A 19,569-nucleotide genomic window follows, 5' to 3' on the forward strand; every position below is an offset into this window, starting at 1 on the left:
TTTTCTGAAGATGTTTTGTCCTGAATGGAACTTTAAAACGTATTGCCTAATTTCCCTTTGCCCTCATTAGTGGAAATGTAAAGTTTCCAATTCTCTTGAAAATTAAAAAATCCAATTTCCCTTTTGAAATGCAGTAGGCAACAGTGTTTATGGTTTAGGGATATAGGCACTAAGAGGAACACAGTAAATATTCTGCTTTCCAACATGTCTCATTAATTTCATTATTGTGTGAGGACCCCTGGTACATGTGAAAAATACAATATAGATCCAGTTTGAAGACAAATTGTCTTTTAAAAAGGGTAGATATTCTTGAGTAACTAGGTTTTTGCCTGTTTGCTTTAGAACTTTTATTCATTCTTTTCTTATTACAAAAGCAATACCTGCCCATTGTAGAAAAGATAAAAGTTAGATAAGCAAAAAATCAAATAAAAAGAAAAGAGGAAATTTAAAACTTATATTTATGCAACCCGGGGATAGCTTCTATTAACATTAACATGTTGTATTGTCTTTCATTTCAAATCTTTTTCTATGCAAAAATATATTTCAAATGGAATTATGTTATACATATAGTTTTAGAATCCTTTTTTCTTAATGTATCATGAACATCTTTTCACATCTGTAAGTATTCAGCTACATTTTAAAAATAGGTAGTGTTCTGCTTTTTGGAAGAATCAAAATGTATTTAGCCAGGGTTGTAATATAGAACCCTTAAGTTGTTTCTGGTTTTGATATTGTAAATAATAATTTATTGAACAAGTGCAAGTGTCACAGGATGGTTTGGGATGATTTTAACCATCCCCTCAATCTCAGCCAAGCCCTTCTTTTTTTTTTGCTAAGGACAGTTAATGTTTTCATAGCAAAATGCTGTGCCAACAGAGCTCAGATTTACTTCTCTTCCAATTAGATTTTCACCTAATTCTTTCCTAAATAGAAATTCCAGAATTACCACTAGTGTCTAATATTCTTGTACCTAAATCATTTACCATGTTATCCATTATTTCCCTAGGATAAATTCCCATAAGTAGAATTGCTAGATCAAAGAGCACATATGTTTTAGGGCCTTTGATACTGTTGTTTAAACTGTCTTCAAAATGTTTATACTAGTTTAAATGTTACACAGTGGTACAGAGAGTGCCCATTTCCCTGAACCCTCACGAGCAGTTGAGTACTGTTGTATTTACTAGTTTTCCAATCCGATGGTGAAAACAATATGTTATTGTTTAAGTTAGCAACTCCTGCATCATTAGATAAATACATGAACATTTATTTATATACTTAATGGTCATTGTAATTCTTTTTATGTAAATTGCCTTTTCATATTCCTTGCCCGTTTTTCTATTAGGATGCTTATCATTTTATTGATTTGTAAGAACTCTTTATCAATTGTCAATATTACCCATTTAATAACCAGATTATTATATCCAAGAGACAGCTGTAGGTGCTGAAGTTTCTGCAGCCTATGGAATTGTTCAAATGATATTTGCATGTGCTAATAGATACACTAAATAACTTCCACTGAGTATTACCCAAATTTGGCCTTTGCCTTTTAAATGACTCTGGGCATACTCTCTCATAGCTTTCATAAATATTACAAAGTTTGTGAGAGAAAGTACTGCTTGCTTGATCAAAACCAACTTATACAAATGCAGATTCTGATTTTTGTAGACCAATTCTATCAGTCAAGATACAGTCAAGAAACAGAAACCACATCATTTTGTTTTGTTTTATTTCCATGTTGAGATTTTTTTAAACAGAGAAATGCTGGAGAATTGTAAAGGCACAAAGGGAACACTTAGGTCTCACAAAGGTAGCAAATTATTTTCTACCAGCACATCTACCACCATATCCATGTTTTCTGCTGCATTTCCTGTCATTTGTCATTGACCAGGAAAACACAATTGGCTCTGGTCCTGGAGGTGCCTATGGGACTCCGTGACAGAAATTCACTGCTTGGGGACATCAGTAAAACAATGGCTTGGATGCTTTCACCAGTCCCCCTTGTACTTTAAGCCTTTAGTGCTTTTCCTGGTGGGCATTTTCAGAGCTACTTGTTCAGCCAAACCCAATTTTGTGTTTGCAAATTCAGTCCTCTCTTGAGGGCTGTACCCAGTGATGAGTATTGTGCTGTATTTCTTCTGGCTCAAATGTCCAGCCACTATAAAAGTGACAGGGAAGAACTGGTGAGTTTGGCAATATGGAAAAGGGATTACAAGATTAGTTTACATTACTTTGTAGCTTACTGTCAAATTGCCCCCCCGCAAACAAAGAAACCCTGTTTTCCCCACAATTGAATCTTTCACTTATACCCCTTCTCCCTTCTTCCCAGTCTTTGACCTTCTCCCATCTTCCAGTCAGAGGCTAAACCCAGGCGCTCTGCTGCCGGTCCTGACAGACCCCGCCCTGAATGATCTCTATGTGATTTCCACCTTCAAGCTGCAGACTAAAAGTTCAGCCACCATCTTCGGTCTTTACTCTTCAACTGACAACACTAAATATTTTGAATTTACTGTGATGGGACGCTTAAACAAAGGTAAGCAAATTTGCTGAAATTATTTTCTTAAAAATCTCCTTTTTCTATTCCAGGATTAGGGGTATACTGTCTTTGAGATGGTTTCCTTGTACAATTATAATTCTCACTCACTAGTCATTTCAGTTTTTAATACTGAATTCTTCTTACTGTACATTTACCTATATTGGTGGGGGGGGGGTGGGGGGCAGTTCAGGAAGAAAGTGACATTGGGCGAAAAAAAGAATTGCTGTGACCAAGATGCCTTTTGACATTGTCTCATCCTCGTGTTATTCTGAATCCAGTTCTGGAACAGACAGGACAAGGGACAATTCAGCCATTATCTTAGGCAGCTCAGGCTGTTATAACAAAATACCATAGGCTATTTGGCTTAAGCAATAGACATTTACGTCTCACAGTTCTAGGCAGTGATAAGTCTAAGATCATGGTGCCATCTCAGTCCATTTTGTGTTGCTATAAAAGACTACCGGAGACTGGGTAATTTATAAAGAAAAGAGATTTATTTAGCTCACAATCCTGCAGACTGGAAGTTCAAGGGCATGGCCCTGGCTTCTGACAAGGACTTTCTTGTGTCACAACATGGTGGAGAAGGTCAAAGGGGGAGCAGACACATGGGAAGAGGAGAAAACCTGAGGGGCATCCTAGCTTTATAATAACCCACTCTCTCAAGAACTAATCCATTCCCTTGAGAACTAATCCATTTTCACAAGAGCTGAAACTCACTGTCTCGAGAACAGCATCAAGCCATTCATGAGAGATCCAACCCCATAATCCATATGCCTCCGACAAGGCCCTACCTCCCAACACTGCCACATTGGGGACCCAATTTCAGCACGAGTTTTGACAGGGACAGACATGCCATATCCAAACCATACCACCCGCAGATTTGGCTTCTCGTAAGGGCCCAGTTCCTGGATTGTAGATGGTCATCTGTTTATTGTGTCCTCACATGATGAAGACAGACAGTAAGCTCTCTTGTGTCTCTTCTGATAAGGTCACTATTCCCATCATGAGGGCCACACCGTCAGGACCTCATCTAAACCTAATCATCTCCTAAAAGCCCCACCTCCAAATACCATCACACAGGAGATTAGGAGTTCAGTATATGAATTTGGTGGGGCGGGAGGAAGGGGACAGATACAAACATTCAGCCCATGACAGCCACCCCATACTATTCTTATGTTCCTTTTGAAGCCAGTGCTCAGTAGACCTAGCTCCTAGCTCCTTAAGCACCTACCTGGCCATGATGGAAAGAATATACCTCAACCAGTAGAACAGGATGAATAGGGCTCTTTTCTACCTGTGCGTGCCAATTTACACAGGCCTGTCACTGGTTTGATCCCTCTGCTGTCATTTGTTTTGTTGCCGTAGTGAGTTACTATAAGCACTGAGAAGTGAGTCCCAAAGAAAATGGTCACTATTTTTCATTGCCTTCTCCTCCACTCCTTCCCCGGGGGACAACACCTGTTCCTGTTTATTAAGGAATGTGACAGATGCGTGTTCCTGCTGCTTCATGTATTTAATAAAATGGGAGGGCTGGTTCTTCTGGCTGGGTTTTATGTTTATTTCAGTTTGCTTTACAAAGCAGACACTTCCTAGTGCTTCAAACTCTCTCTTAGATTATACTTGTGATTGTACACTTAAATCTGTAGGCATTAGGAAATGAAAGAAGTTTCTAATTCTTAACTTTCATAGGACTCTAAAGTTAAAAGTATAAAGGAATGGGACTTTAACCCCTTCTTTTCTGTCAGATTCCAACGTGCTTCTTGCCTGCTTCCACTCTACTCCCAAGTCCACTTTCTCTGTATGTGCCTCACAGCCTGTCAGGGGCTGTGAGGAGGTGTCAGATAATAAAGTGAGTCTGAGGACATGGCCAGCAGGTGGGTCAACCATTCCTGTCCCCCTTTTCCCATCTTCAGCCCTAATGAGGGGTGATTCTGCCCATGTCTCTGCCTTGAATCAAACAGCCCCATTTTGCCTAGCATCTGTTGAAGGAACTGCTCATCTTCTGACAACCCAGCTACTCAGTTTGTGATCTGTAATAATCACCGTTCTTCATCTGTGGATCAGCAGCTTCTCCTAACCTGTCTATTTCAGAGACATTGCAAAGATTTTTCTTTTGGTTCATCCAGCTTAATGGCCAGAAGTTCCTCTGCAGAGTAAAAAACTGCTCCGAGCTTTCGCCCTCACTGTCTCTCACCCTCTATTTCTAAATTGGCCAGTATGTGTGAGCCCATTGTGGAAAGTCTGTGTTGCTGGGAAACACAAGGAAGCAACTTCCCCTGAACTGATCCTTTCAGTTTGTATAGGCAAGAGTAACACTGGATTTAATGGGCAGTAGGTAGAGGGTAAGGGGATCGTTAGCATGTTTCCTCTGAAGAATCACCAGTAATGTGAGTCAGCTGTAAATACCAGTTGATCAAAAATTTTAGGGGCTGTAATCCCAGCACTTTGGGAGGCTGAGGCAGGCAGATCACCTGAGGTCAGGAGATCGAGAGCAGCATGGCCAACATGGAGAAACCCCATCTCTACTAAAAATACAAAAATTAGCCAGGCATGGCAGTGTGTGCCTATAGTCACAGCTACTCTGGAGGCTGAGGCAGGAGAATCACTTGAACCCAGGAGGCAGAGGTTGCAGTGAGCTGAGATTGCGCCGCTGCACTCCACACTTCAGCCTGGGTGACAGAGCGAGACTCTGTCTCAAAAGAAAAAAAAAATTAGGGGAAAAGATGAAAGGGTTGAGATGAAGAACTGAAAGATGAACATCTCCGTACCTTCCAACCTATTAGGAAAGATAAATTGTTCTTAGAAACTATGGGGGCAGAAGAAGTCCTGGAAGAATCTAGAAATGAGAATTCTCATAAGGCAAAGAGGGATTTATGCTATTATTAGAGCTTGAAGAGTTGAAGAATGACACAGAGAAGTTGTTTCGCTGGAGCAGTCGGAAAAAATACGAAGATTTGCCAGCACTGGTGAATATAAAAGTTTCAGGAAGGAGAAGTCCATTCTGACTGGAACAATAAAAAGAAGTCACTGGGTCCATCAGATCCAAGGAAAAGACAGAGCCTGTGGTTAAGACTCCCCACTGCAGTGTTCAGTGGTGGCCATGCTGGCTTGACATAATTCTCCCTACAACCCTCCATAAATTATCTACCTGGACATGGTAGGCTCCAGACAGCATTCATCTGGCCAAGGTTCAGCTGATCTCCTCTTTTGCTGATTTATGTGGAAAATGGTGAAACAGAAGAAATCCAAATGGATCTCTACTGACTTAAAACACCTGAGTAGGAAATAAAATACACCCTTCCCTCCATTAAAGTCCAGGACTGGGAGATGAAGGAGGGTGACTACACAGCATCAAAGAGCAGAATTTGGTCATCTGGGCCTCATATGACCTCCTCAAACAAATTAAAATGTAGCTAATGAAGACTGCAAAGAAAGAGTTTGCCACTGAGCTCTCTGCTTCTACTCTCACCCTCTCCAAGTCAGCCTACCCCAGGCCACCTCATTACTGTTCACAAACATAATTTGGATCAAGATACATCTGACCTCTGAGACCTCTAGTGGCCCCCTTTCCAAACTGAATAATGTACCTATGTCTCAGCGAGGCATTCGGGGCTTTCACTCTGCATGGCCCCAAGCAGCCTTTCCAGTTTATCCCTCATTCCAACCTCCATGCAGCCTGAGCTTCACCAAGATAGGCTATTGCCATTCCTTGGGGCTGCGCGTGCTGCCTCTCCTCCATCCTTTTGTTCCTGCTCTCTGCTCCCTCGACACATATCCTACATCACCTCTCGACACCCATATCCTACACATTCAAGACCCATCTCCAGCTCCTTCTGATACTCTTTCTAATATGACTTTGTACAGCTTAAGGAAGACATTCATCTTAGCTCACCTTGTACTTGAATTACTTCTAGGTCTTCTCTCCATTTGGTTGGGAGCTCCCTTGAGACAGGGACTATACAGTCCTTATCTTTGCATCTGCCGCAGCACCTAGCAAGGTGCCTTGTACATAGAAGTGGTTCATGGACAGATTGAAAAGAATAAATGGAGGCTGAGAAGAGTAGACTTGTTTGTGAAAAATGACATACACCATTGTGAAATTCTGGGATTCCACAGTATCTGACACATAGTAGGTAATTAAAAAAAATTATTTATTTATTTATTGAGACAGAGTCTTGCTCTGTCACCCAGGCTGGAGTGCAGTGGCTGGATCTCGGCTCACTGCAGCCTCCGCCTCCTAGGTTCAACTGATTCTCCTGCCTCAGCCTCCCGAGTAGCTGAAACTACATGTGCGCACCACTACACCCAGCTAATTTTTCTATTTTTTTAGTAGAGATGGGGTTTTGCCATATTGGCCAGGCTGGTCTCAAACTCCTGGCCTCAAGTGATCCTCCTGTCTTGGCCTCCTAAATTGCTGGGCTTACAGGTCTGAGCCACCGCACCCAGCCAAAAAAAGATTTTTTTTTTAATGAATAAATGTTGAAGGCCTTTTGGAATAGGATGTAAGAGGATCCAGGTAGTATTTCTGGTAGAAGTGGTCTGCCAGGTTATTAGTAATACAGGCTTTAAATCTTGATAGAAATCAGCATCCTGCAGAAACCACCTGGCTGGATAGAAGATATGGCTGATGCTCTTCTAGTATCTGGCATAAAAACAACTTTCCAGTTTGTATCCTGAGTTTGAGTCACAAACTGCATCACCATGAATACATCTCTGAATCTCTCTTAGCCCTGGTTGATTGCCTATAAAATGGGGATAATAATAGCTACCTCACAGGCTGGTTGCAAGAACTGAATTATATAAGGTATAATAACTTTCTTCAGACTATATGAGGCTCAATAAAATTTTCATACTCTTAAACAGTATTAGAGAAAGAGAGATTTCCACTATTTAGGCAACTGTTTTCTAATGATGATGGTTTGGTGAACTCTTGGCTTGCCTTGATGACAATTTCACCTTCAGAAAAAGAAAACAAGAAGAACTGCTTCTTTAGTCTTAGTATGATTGTCTCAGAACAACTTGGTGCTGTGAAGTGAAGGAAACTCAAAGTGTTTGCTGTAATGACCAGAGAGTGTCAGTGAAACTCCTTAGCCTAAGGATAGGACATGTCAAATAGTTCAGAGTAGTGGTTCTGAAGCTTGCAAGCTAAAGAGAAATATAGATTAAGAGAGATGGTAGAGCTTAAAAAATAAAATTTTAGACCCAATAATAAGTGGAAAAAATGAGGGGCCTCAAACATTAATAATAATATTTATGGAGTCTTTTTTTTTTTTTCTTTTGAGACAGAGTTTCACTCTCGTTGGCCAGGCTGGAGTGCCATGGCACGATCTTGGCTCACTGCAACCTCCGCTTCCCGGGTTCAAGTGATTCTCCTGCCTCAGCCTCCCAATTAGCTGGGATTACAGGCATACGCCACCAGACCCAGCTAATTTTTGTATTTTTAGTAGAGACAGGGTTTCTCCATATTGGTCAGGCTGGTCTCAAACTCCCGACCTCAGATGATCTGCCTGCTTTGGCCTCCCAAAGTGCTGGGATTACAGCCGTGAGCAACCACGCCCGGCCCTATGGAGTCTTTTTAATGTACTAGGACTGTGTTAAAAGCTCAAAGCCTATTTCCCCTTTTAACTTTAACAATATTCCTATGAAATGCCCTTGAATTAGCTTAATTTTAAAGTGGTCATATGCAGAAGATGGAAAGAATTTTAAAATTTGACACAAAACTATAATAATTAGGACAAAAAAGCTAAAACCTAATTGAGTCAAAGTTGGTGATTCACACATAAGATAATAAAATGGATGTTTTTAGCCATGTTCAGAATAAGATATGGAAGATATGGAAGAAATAAGCCTACCTCCTGGCATAGGTAATGGGAGATTAACAGGTGATGGAGGTAAGTCATAGATGGCTCTTTTGTTTCTGTCTTACCCATCAAGAGGAATGTTCTTCAAATTGTCAAGAACAGTTAAAAGAAAACAAAAATCCAAGCTAGATGAGGAGATAGCAGAAAAACGCCCACTCTCTTTAGTGAGATTAACTATTCAGGTGCAGATGAATTACACATTGGGATATTTAGTGAAGAAAGTGATAGTAGAGCCACTGTTAGTATCATTTAGAAATCATGGAGAACAGAAAGGTCCTAAAAGACAGGACAGGCAAATGTTTCCATTTTTATAAAGAAGAGAAGGGTGGATTCTGAAAACCACAGGCTACTGAAATTTAGGACAGAACTCCAGAGGGTTATATGATTATTCATGTATTTTGGGATTGCCTAGAAAAGAAATCTGGGATTTTTTTTAAGACAAAGTGGATTTACTAAGAATAAATCATGTCAAATTTTTTTTTCAGTAAAGTTTCAAAGCTGATAGATAAAAAAACATGCTGTGAGCGTAATGTATCTGACTTCAGAAAAGAATTGGATGAAGTCGCTTATTATACCTTTCTAAATAATATAAAAAAGAATGAGCTAGATAATAAGTACCGCTAGGGGTTGATAAGTCACTGTATAGCAAATTATCTAGTGGTTTTTGACAGGGCTCTGTCTTGGGTATTGAACTGTCCAACATGTCAGTGACTTGAGCAAAGACAGCATTTTATCATGTTTGCAATTCAAAGCTAGAAAAGAGTTGAACATGTTGGATGCTATCATTCATATTTACAAAGTCCTACCAGATAATACAATGGGCCAAAATCAATCAGATGAAATTTAACAAGAATAAATGTAAAGCTATCAACTAGGAGTGAAAAGCAAATTGCAGAAGTTCAGGATGTGAGACATCTATCCCAAGGGTTCTAATCACCAACAAATCCTAATCAGTGTTGAGGATACTGCCTGACACATAATGGATACTCAAAAATGTTTGCCGAATGAATGAATGAACAGATAGTGTGATGCAACTGTTTATAAAAAGCTCCTTACATTTTAGGTTTCATTAGTGCATACATATGGCCAGGTTAAGGAAGCTAATAGTCCCACTGTACTCTTAATTGTCCAGGCCACATCTAATACTGTGTCTAGTCCTGGACACATTTCACAGGGACACTGTCAAGTCAAAGATTACCTTGAAAAGAGTCACCAAAAGAGCACCTATCTGGACCCCGTTTTTTTGTTTTGTTTGGTTTTGTTTTTTGTTTTCTGTTTTTTGTTTTTACCACATTTAAGTAGAAAAGTTAAAGGAACTAGAGAAATGAAGGAGCCAGACAGAAGACATGAAAAATATGAAAATTGCCTTATAATATTTGAAAAAAGGACTAGGTGCAGTGGCTCATGCCTGTAATCCCAGCACTTTGGGAGTCTGAGGCAGAAGTATCACTTGAGCCCACACATTCAAGACCAGTCTGGGTAAAAAATTAAGAATAATTTTTTTTTTTTTTTTTTTTTTTGAGACAGAGTCTCACCCTGTTGCCCAGGCTGGAGTGCAATGGCACGATCTCAGCTCACTGCAGCCTCCACCTCCCAGGTTCAAGTGATTCTCCTGCCTCAGCCTCCTGAGTAGCTGGGGTTACAGGCAGGCGCCACCACGCCCGCCTAATTTTTTTTGTTGTTGTTGTTATCCTTAGTAGAGATGGGGTTTCACCATGTTGGCCAGGCTGTTCTCAAACTCCTGACCACGTGATCCACCCACCTCGGCCTCCCAAAGTGCTGGGATTACAGGCATGAGCCACTTTGCCCAGCCAAAAATACATTTTTTTAAAAATTAGCCTGGCTTGGTGGTACATGCCTGTAGTTCCAGCTACTCAGGAGGCTGTGGCAGGAGGATCACTTGAGCCCAGGAGTTTGAGGCAGCAGTGAGCCGTGATCACGCCACTGCACTCTAGCCTGGGCTACAGGGCAAGATCTTGTTTCAAAAAAATGAAAATAATTAAAAATAATTTTTAAATAATATTTGAAAAATGTCATTTGGAATGAAGATCAGACTAAATCTCTCTCTAGCTCTGAAGAGTAAAATTAGGATCCATTGGTAGAAGACAGAGGAAACAGATATTGGCTCTGTATTAGGAAAATCTTGGAGAGTGATCCAAAAGTGAAATGGACTTCTCTGCAAAGTAATGAGTTCCTTGTTATTGGAAATGTGCTGGTAGAGGCTGCACTTTTATTGAAGGAATTTGTGAAGTGAGATATTAAGCAGGATGACTTATAATGCTAATATTTTGTCATTCTACCAAGGCTAGAGAAGTTTCATGGGCGCTTAAGAAATTGCTTTGCAGCTCTTTCCTGTAACATGACCTTGGGCTTCTGTGCACACTCACAGCTTTGTTGTCTACTAGATAGTTGCATACTATGATGAATCTCATACTTTTTCAAAACATAAAGTCTTCTGCAGATGTTTAGCATAATTGCTGTGTTTCCTTTCACTAGATAGATGTGTGTGTGTGTGTGTATACTCTGTAAACTTTACATTTGTTCAAATTGCCATAAGAAAACTTTGAAACAGACTGCATTTATCACAGCTAGGAGTCACCCAGAGTACTTTCAGAAAAAGCAATTTGCTGATTTACCTTTTACATGTATTTCCAAAGCACTAAAGTTACAAAGACCTAGTGTATAGGGCATGAAGATAAATAAGCAAAGGCAAACAAGAATATCCATCACAAGAGACATCAATGTCAAGGAGGCAATTTTTAAATGTACAATTATTTAAAAAGAAGAGGAAAGGTTGACAATGATGGCTTCCATCATATGTTTAAAAGTGCCAAAGAGCAAAGCCATTTGCCAAACAAAGCAAAGAGCTCCAGACTACCTTTGTGAGTTTGCTGCCTGCAGGCCAGGCCACTCTGGACTCCTTTGCCCAAGCAGACAAAATATTATCATTTATAGTTCTTTAAAGCTGGCACCCTGCTTCATAACTTTGACATTCAACATATCATAATATTTTTGACTACCAGGTCCACCTTTCAAAAAGCATCTTTTGAAAATTCTTTCTGAAGATAGCAATATTTCAAATCTTCATTGCCTGGGCTTGCTTTTTCATCTCCTGCCAGTCACTGAAATCGAATTTAATCAGACTAGGCTATGTGGTTCCTGCGTCCGGCTGGTCCCAAGCATGGAAATGTAGCTTTTGGACAGTGCCGTAAAATCAGGCACTCCTGAGTAGCTGGGGTTACAGGCAGGCGCCACCACGCCTGCCTAATTTTTTTTGTTGTTATTATCCTTAGTAGAGATGGGGTTTCACCATGTTGGCCAGGCTGGTCTCAAACTCCTGACCAAATTGTCAATTACACAAAGATGCTAAATTTAGAGGGAAAGGATTTATATAACCAACAAAGTGTTCCACATTTTAAAAAAGACATAATTGTGAGTAATAAAAGTTAGAGTGGACACACTCTATTTTATCTATTTTTTTCACTTCATAAGTAGTTGTAGTGGTGCCCTCAGATACTGTGGGATGCGGGAAAATCGGTAAGATATAGACTTGGCAGCATGAAGGGACTTAAGGTGGTGGGAAGATTAGGGCCAGTCCTGGGATAAGGAGTTGAAACGTTATTTAGAATCCACTGGGGAGTTATTGAAGGATTTCATTTGTTTGCTTGCTTTGAGGAGGCAATAACTTGATCAGAACAGCCCTATAGGAAGTTCAATCTCTCAGTCCAAAAAGTCCATGCAGAAAGAGACCTAAAGTAGGAAGGGGAGTCAGGAATCTAACAGAGCAGCCCAGAGGTGGAGCAGAGTCAGAGACACCGTTTGAGATCCGAGCACCCGCTGACTGACAGCCTTCAGTTCCAATCCAATCTGCACTGCATTCTGGGTACTAACCCTGCACGATAACCAGCTGCAATCGCCAAGAAAACCTGTGCAGCTGGTGATGAGTGAAAACCGAGGATGCGAACTCAATGTGCTGCAGCTGAAGAAACAGAGCTGTACCTGGAACCGCCCAGTGGGTTCACCTTACCCGCTGCCTACACAGAACCCATTTATCAAGACAGGGGAATTGCAGTGGAGAAAGGGTAGAGCTGGCTATGTGGGAGCTGGCTATGTGGGAAACCAGAATTTTATTATTACTCGAATCAGTCTCCCCAAGCATTCAGGGATCAGAGTTTTTAAAGATAATTTTGCAGGTAAGGGCTTGGGAATTGGGGAGTGCTGATTGGTCTGGTTGGAAATGAAATCATAGTGGGTCGAAGTTAGGTTTTCTTAATGTCTTCTCTTCCTGGGTGTGATGGCAGAAATGATTGGGCCAGATTACTGGTCTGGGTGGTGTCAGCTGATACATCCAGTGCAGGGTCTGCAAAATATCTCAAACACTGATGTTAGGCTTTACAATAGTGATGTTACCCCCAGGAGCAATTTGGGGAGGTTCAGACTCTTGGAGCCAGAGGCTGCATGACCTCTAAACTGTAATTTCTAATCCTGTACCTAATTTATTAGTCTGCAAAGGCAGACTGGTCCCCAGGCAAGAAGGGGGTCTTCGGGAAAGGGCTGTTATCAATTTTGCTTCAGAGTCAAACCATCTACTGAATTCCTTCCCAAAGTTAGTTCGGCCTATGCCTGGGAATGAACGAGGAAAGCTTAAGTGTTAGAAGCCAGATAGAGTCGGTTAGGTCTGATTTCTCTCACTGTCATAATTTCCTGAGTTATAATTTGGCAAAGGCAGTTTCATACCCAGTGACTGTTTTCCTGAGTGCTCTCCAGGGTGGTGGCTAGGCAGAGGTGTGGTCGAGCTGGGAGGTGGGATGGTTCCAGCCTCAGGGGCCTGGCTTCTTCTTCCTTCCTGGAGGGACAAAATGGTCATCTTCCTCCCTCTGTAGTGTTTTCCCCTGCGTTTTGCTCCTTCTGCTATGTGTGGATGTGTTGGGATAAGATAGGGCAAGATGAGCACCGGGAAAGGGGGCTGGCAAGAGGAAGGGAACCCTGTCTGTTCTCTTCCCCTTCCAGATGATGCTGCCTCTGGAGAAGGTGAGGAAAACTCACACCCAACAGGCTGCAGGCTCCTGGGGCCAGAGCTTTCTGCTTTTTCCAGACTCCATATGAGTGATGTGAAAACGTTGAGTTTCCTGAGCCTGCTTGCCCTCTGGGTAGTCTAACTGCTCTGATGATAAAATAAGTGTAGAGGCACTGAAGTAAAGAATTTGCAATAAAAAAGAAAATGAAAAATGGAAGCCATAAGAGAAATGAGTATCAGATCAAGTGTGAAGAATGGGAAATGTCAAGGCACTTGATAATTTTTCTGCTAACAAACAGACATTGTGAAGGTGGAAGTTTCCATGGTTTTCCTTGCCTGCGTTTTCTTTTGCTATTGTCATGAGATCTAGGGGCATGAGGGATTTGCCATTTTAGTGTTACATTGCAACAAAAAGCAAGGCAGAAGTACAGAATCCACTTAAATGAGAGTATGAACACAATAGGAGGTTTTGCTACCTGGAATTAGATGTTGAATTGCTGCTGTCTAAACTTTATTTTCTATATAAAAAGCTTTAAATACAGTCATTTAATTATTCATTGAAAGTTTGTATTAACAACATTTAGTGTGCACCTGCTATATATAAAGTATCCCACTAGGTACTATTCATCAAATTAAACCCAGCTATTTAGTTATGAAAATAAACCATGGCCCGCATACCCCGTGAAGCCTGTTAAAAGCAGGCGACATGCCCAAGAAAATATGTTTCCTTTGAATTTCACAGAAATCTTAGTTTGAGGAGGAAAAATCGAGAGTTTTTGTTATAAGCCACTATGTGTATGCTCTGAAACAGTTAATGTAGAGAACAGAGGTAGTGGCCATAACTGAAATAAGGAGATAGTGAGTGAGCGTGTGTGTGACCTAATTCAAGTTTGGTGGTCCAAGTGGTATTTTTCTTGGCCTGTAAAAACTACAGGTATTTGCAAAACTGTTCTAAATAGTAATGTAATAGAAGTTTTTAAAAAATTGAGTTAGTGCATACGTTTGGACTCAATTTCTCCCTCTTTTGGTTACTATATATGGTTCTAATTTCCAGCTGTGCAGTTACTATTGTAAATTCTCAACATTTAAAAACATTTTCAGATACAAATTATTTTTATTGATACATAATTTTTACATATTTAAGGGGTACATGTGAATTCTCAACAATTAATATTAAATAAAAGGAGAAGAATTCTGTTCTATCCCAGATTAGAAATACCTTAGAATTTCTATTTGTGTCTATTTTCCTCCATTCCATTATTTTCTTCCTCTTCATACCACATTTATATACGTCTTAGCATTTATTTATATTTATTTAATACTTTACTTCAGGAAACTTAGTATTGTTCTGGAATCAGAAAGCCCTTCTAGCTAGTCTGTCTTGCCAGGTCTTTCCGATTCTTCTCCCTCAGGAAGCAAGTGGTGGTGACCACGTCGACATAAGAGATTTCCCGTCTGACTCCTCCCACCATCTCTGTAGGTCACAGAACCTCACGCCAACTGGCTGTCTTCAGACTGTGGCCAACTGGCTGTCTTCAGACTGTGGTCAACTGGCTGTCTTCAGACTGTGGTCAACTGGAAAATCGAGTCAGATTTCAGAAGGGTGGGAAAATGAACCTAGAGAGTCTAATGTGGAGAAAGCCTTAAAATATATCCTTCATGTTCCACAGTAGTAATTATTTTCTTTGGCGATACTGCAACATAAATAGGTATTCTTGGCTAGTTCATCTCTGGGCAGCACCATCTTGGCATTTACACTCTACAGAAAAGGTACCTGAGGAGAAAGATGGTCCAAGTTACTTGCCACAAATCACACAGATTAAGAGCAGCACAGTCTGGGTGTATATGTGTAATATATTTCTTTTTATTATTTTTATATACAAGTAATGGTTGTTTCTGTAGAAAAGTTAAAACAATGAAGATGAGCAGGAAGAAAAAAATACCATCCAAACACCCAGCAAATAACCATATTAATGTAGACATATTTTCTTCTAATCTTCTAGGTATGTATGTATACATATATGTACATATATATACACATGCACACTTTTTTCTAAACCCATATTGACCTATAACCTCCTTTGTTTTTTACTTAACAAAATACTGGGAATGTCTTTTTGTGTTTTTAATATTCAGCTATTCCATAGTATTCCATTTTATGATTATACTGTAAGTAGCCAGCCCTCTCCTTTTGGACATGTATGTTGTGCCAAGTGTTGATTACAATAAGTATTTCTGAAATGAACATTTTCATCCATACATCTTGGTGCTGCTTTTTTTTTTCTACAACCCAGGACAGTGCTGAAGTGCTTCTTTTTTGTTCTTTAATTTCCTCAGTTTTAGTTCCTAGAAGTGGCAATGCTGGGCTGTTGGGTTTACACATGTTTAAGGTTCTGATGTATGTGACTAAATTACCCTCCAGAAAAGTTCTACTTTAAGTTCTACTTAAGGCTTTCCCACCCTGGGACAGCTGAAGACTGGCCAGAGCTTTGCAGCTGCAGTGATCTGTTTACTACCTCCCTTATCCAGCAACATTTGCAATTAGCCTCCGACCTTGTTCCCGGGATTGTTTCCGGTGAAAATTAGCCATGCCTGGCTAATTTTTGTATTTTTAGTAGAGACAGGGTTTCACCATATTGGTCAGGCTGATCTTGAACTCCTGACCTCGTGATCTGCCCACCTCAGCCTCCCAAAATGCTGGGTTTGGGAATGGTACCTGTGGATGCACCTGGAGGCGTGTTTAGACACTAGCTGAAAGCACTTTGGTCTTTCTAGCAAACCTTAGCCAATGGGCTCCACTCACAAAGGGTCAGCTTCCAAGAGCAGATTTTAGCTCAGGGCCTCTTATGTTCAGGACAATAATGGAGTAAAAAAACAAGGCCGAAAACCAGAAGATATGTGGGCTTAAGCAGATATGTGAATAGCTACCCACATAGGAAAAACAAAACAAAACAAAAACAAAAACAGAAAATAAGGTGGGAGTCCTTCTTTTACAACCATGGATACCTTTTCTTTTCTTTCTTTTTTTTTTTGAGACAGGATCGCTCTTTTGCCCAGGCTGGAGTGCAGTGGTTCGATCATGGCTCACTGCAGCCTCAATCCCCCAGGCTCAAGCAATCCTCTACCTCAGTGTCCCAAGTAGCTGGGACTACAAGTATGTGCCACCACACCTGGCCTTTTTTTTTTTTTTTTTTTTTTTTTGAAATGGAGTCTTGTTCTGTCACCCAGGCTGGAGTGCAGTGGTGTGATTTTGGCTCACTGCAACCTCCGCCTCCCAGGTTCAAGCAATTCTCCTGCCTCAGCCTCCTGAGTAGCTGGGACTACAGGCGAACACCACCATGCCTGGCTAATTTTTGTATTTTTAATAGAGACGGGGTTTCATCATATTGGTCAGGCTGGTCTTGAACTCCTGACCTCATGATCCGCCCACCTCGGCTTCCCAAAGTGCTGGGATTACAGGCGTGAGCCACCGCGCCCAGCCTGACCAATTTTTTTAAATTTATTTTTTGTAGAGATGAGGTCTTACTATGTTGCCTAGTTTGATTTCAAACTCCTGAACTCAAGTGATTCTCCCACCTCGGCCTCCCAAAGTGCTTGGATTACAGGCATGAGCCTCTGTGCCCAGCCAATACCTCTTATTATCTGAGCATTGTTAAATTCAGGGATGGGTTGCTGAGGGACGATATGATAGATTACACTCGATTTGATGTGTGCTGACTAAGGCCTGTGCATGCCTAGTATTGCTTTAGTCATGGAATGAACCAACTCAGGTTCAGATTCTAGACCTGCCGCTTCCTATGTCCTTGAGCAAGTGCCTTCACTTATCTGAGACTCACTTTCCTCATCCATAGTTATTCCAATTGCATTTGGTTGCAGTGAGTAGAAATTGAGTATTTAGGCTGGGCACAGTGGCTCACACCTGTAATCTCAGCACTTTGGGAGGCCGAGGCAGGTGGATCGCTTGAGCTCGGGATTTCGAGACCAGCCTGGGCAACATGGCAAAACCCTGTCTCCACAAAAAATATATAAATTAGCTGGGTGTGGTGGCTCACACCTGTGGTCCCAACTACTTAGGAGGCTAAGATAGAAGGATGACTTGAGCCTAGGAGGCAGAGGTTGCAGTGAGCTGAGATTGTCCCACTGCACTGCAGCCTGGGGGACAGAGTGAGAGCCTGTCTTTAAAAAAAAAAAAAAAAAGGGAAGAAATCAAGTATTTAAAGCACCTAAGGACAGCCCCCAGCCCCATGGTAGTGCTCAGCAAGTGTTTGGTGAATGAATGGATTCATGATCTAAGCTTACATAGAGTTTACTTTGCTTTCAGATGGGGTTCTGCTTGCTCATTGTACGTATCACTATATGAGAATTGTATTGTTTATTTTCAAATTTGCCACATATTGTCTGTTTCTCCATCAACACAAAACATTCTCAGGAGGAGAGTTGGTTCCCAGTGCCTGAAACAGTGCCTAGCACACAGAAGATGGTGAATCAATATTTGTGGTTATTTCTCACTCACATTACATCCAGCAAACCAGTCTTGTTACCAGGAGGCTGTTCAGCACAGGACACTTATCACACCATTTGTTGACCCTCCACTTCCCCCTCTTCCACTTATCACACCATTGGTTGACCTGTGCTTGCTTCCAGCCATCCTCCGTTACCTGAAGAACGACGGGAAGGTGCATTTGGTGGTTTTCAACAACCTGCAGCTGGCAGACGGAAGGCGGCACAGGATCCTCCTGAGGCTGAGCAATTTGCAGCGAGGGGCCGGCTCCCTAGAGCTCTACCTGGACTGCATCCAGGTGGATTCCATTCACAGTCTCCCCAGGGCCTTTGCTGGCCCCTCCCAGAAACCTGAGACCATTGAATTGAGGACTTTCCAGAGGAAGCCACAGGTAGGAACCCACAAACCATTCTCTGAAGTGGAAAAATGAGCTGCCAGTGCCTAGGGAGTGCAGAGGAGTGTGCTGAGAAATTCCTGCTGCAGGTCAGTGGGTCTAATGCCGCTTGCACATCAGAATCACCTGGGGAGCTTGAAAAGCAAGTGATGGGGGCTGCCCCTAAGACAAACTGAATCTGAATCTGTCAGGTGGGGCCTAGCGTATTTTTATGCTAGGGGCATCAGCATATTTTTAAAACACCAATTCTGATGTGATGCCAAAATTGAGAGCTTGTGCTTTCAATGATAAGTAGAGACTCTGGATGCAATTGTAACGTTGGAAAGGAAAGGCAAAAGTAAAAATAACTACCTCAGGGTGATGACATTATCTATTTTCAATTTTCTATAATGAAAATAAAAAAGAATGATTGGAAACTGCCAAGCTTTCATAACAGCATTTTCACAGGTCTTGTCAGAACATCCACTAACAAAAGGGAGCTTAGCTTAGCTGCATTTGGTCTTAAGATACCATCACCTCTGTCTTCTGTTTTACTCCATGTTGATGGTATTTTTATTATTCTGTCATTGCACCTGCTGTAGAAATTGCCACATACATTTCTTTTAGAATTTTGTGCTAGGCAGTGCTTTGTTTTCTATAAAGAACTAGTATTCTTTGTCCTTTCCAATAATGTATAACTGGTTAAAGTTCCTGAATTTCATCCGCTATATAAGCCAATGTCAAATCAGTAACTATGTTCATCTGTAATGGCCCATATTATTTTTGTCTGCTACCTCTTAATCCTCACTTTCCATTTGTTAATTCATTATGTTAATATATGCTTTAGTTACAAGCTACTCTGAGCCCTTTGTACAGAGAAGCAGGGTGTAAGCAATAATTTCCATTGCAAGTAGGAATGCTGTACAGTTTTAGATAGTAATATAAAAACTATGAATCTGATCCTAGAAGTTTTGAGCTTGAACAACAGGAAGCATTTTTAATCAGAAATTCCAAGAAAGCTAAAATCCAAGGTTTTGGGGGATTTGTTTTTCAGTCATATATAAAGAGATTTTTAACGTAGATTTACATACGGAAAAAAATTAATAGAAAAATATGCTAAACTCTATTTCTGCATCCCCATAGTAGCACATGTAATCAGAATGTCAGTCAGAAATTGTGTCACTGCTTATTTCAGAAATTAGTGTTCACCACCAAATAAGTCAGCTTCTAAAAGTCAGGACTCAGCCCTGACAAAGTCATCAGAAACTGTACTTACTGGAATTT

At 40.9% G+C, this 19,569-nt stretch overlaps 1 protein-coding gene and 1 long non-coding RNA gene across 2 annotated transcripts in view; one reads left to right on the top strand and one right to left on the bottom strand.

Annotated features, from left to right (window-relative positions):
* THBS4 (thrombospondin 4) overlaps positions 1–19,569 on the top strand; it is a 47,969-nt gene that overhangs the window by 2,418 nt on the left and 25,982 nt on the right. Inside the window, exons 2-3 of the mRNA XM_024247625.3 lie at positions 2,327–2,530; positions 18,056–18,303. Coding sequence (XP_024103393.3) covers positions 2,327–2,530; positions 18,056–18,303 — 452 coding nt within the window. The remainder of the gene's footprint in view (positions 1–2,326; positions 2,531–18,055; positions 18,304–19,569) is intronic.
* Positions 14,531–19,569, bottom strand: part of LOC112133471 (uncharacterized) — a 30,249-nt gene continuing 25,210 nt past the window's right edge. Inside the window, exon 4 of the long non-coding RNA XR_010139979.1 lies at positions 14,531–15,185. This is a non-coding gene — a long non-coding RNA (uncharacterized LOC112133471). The remainder of the gene's footprint in view (positions 15,186–19,569) is intronic.

This window comes from Pongo abelii, chromosome 4, assembly GCF_028885655.2.
Source record: "Pongo abelii isolate AG06213 chromosome 4, NHGRI_mPonAbe1-v2.0_pri, whole genome shotgun sequence".
Classification (NCBI taxonomy): Eukaryota; Metazoa; Chordata; class Mammalia; order Primates; family Hominidae; genus Pongo; species Pongo abelii.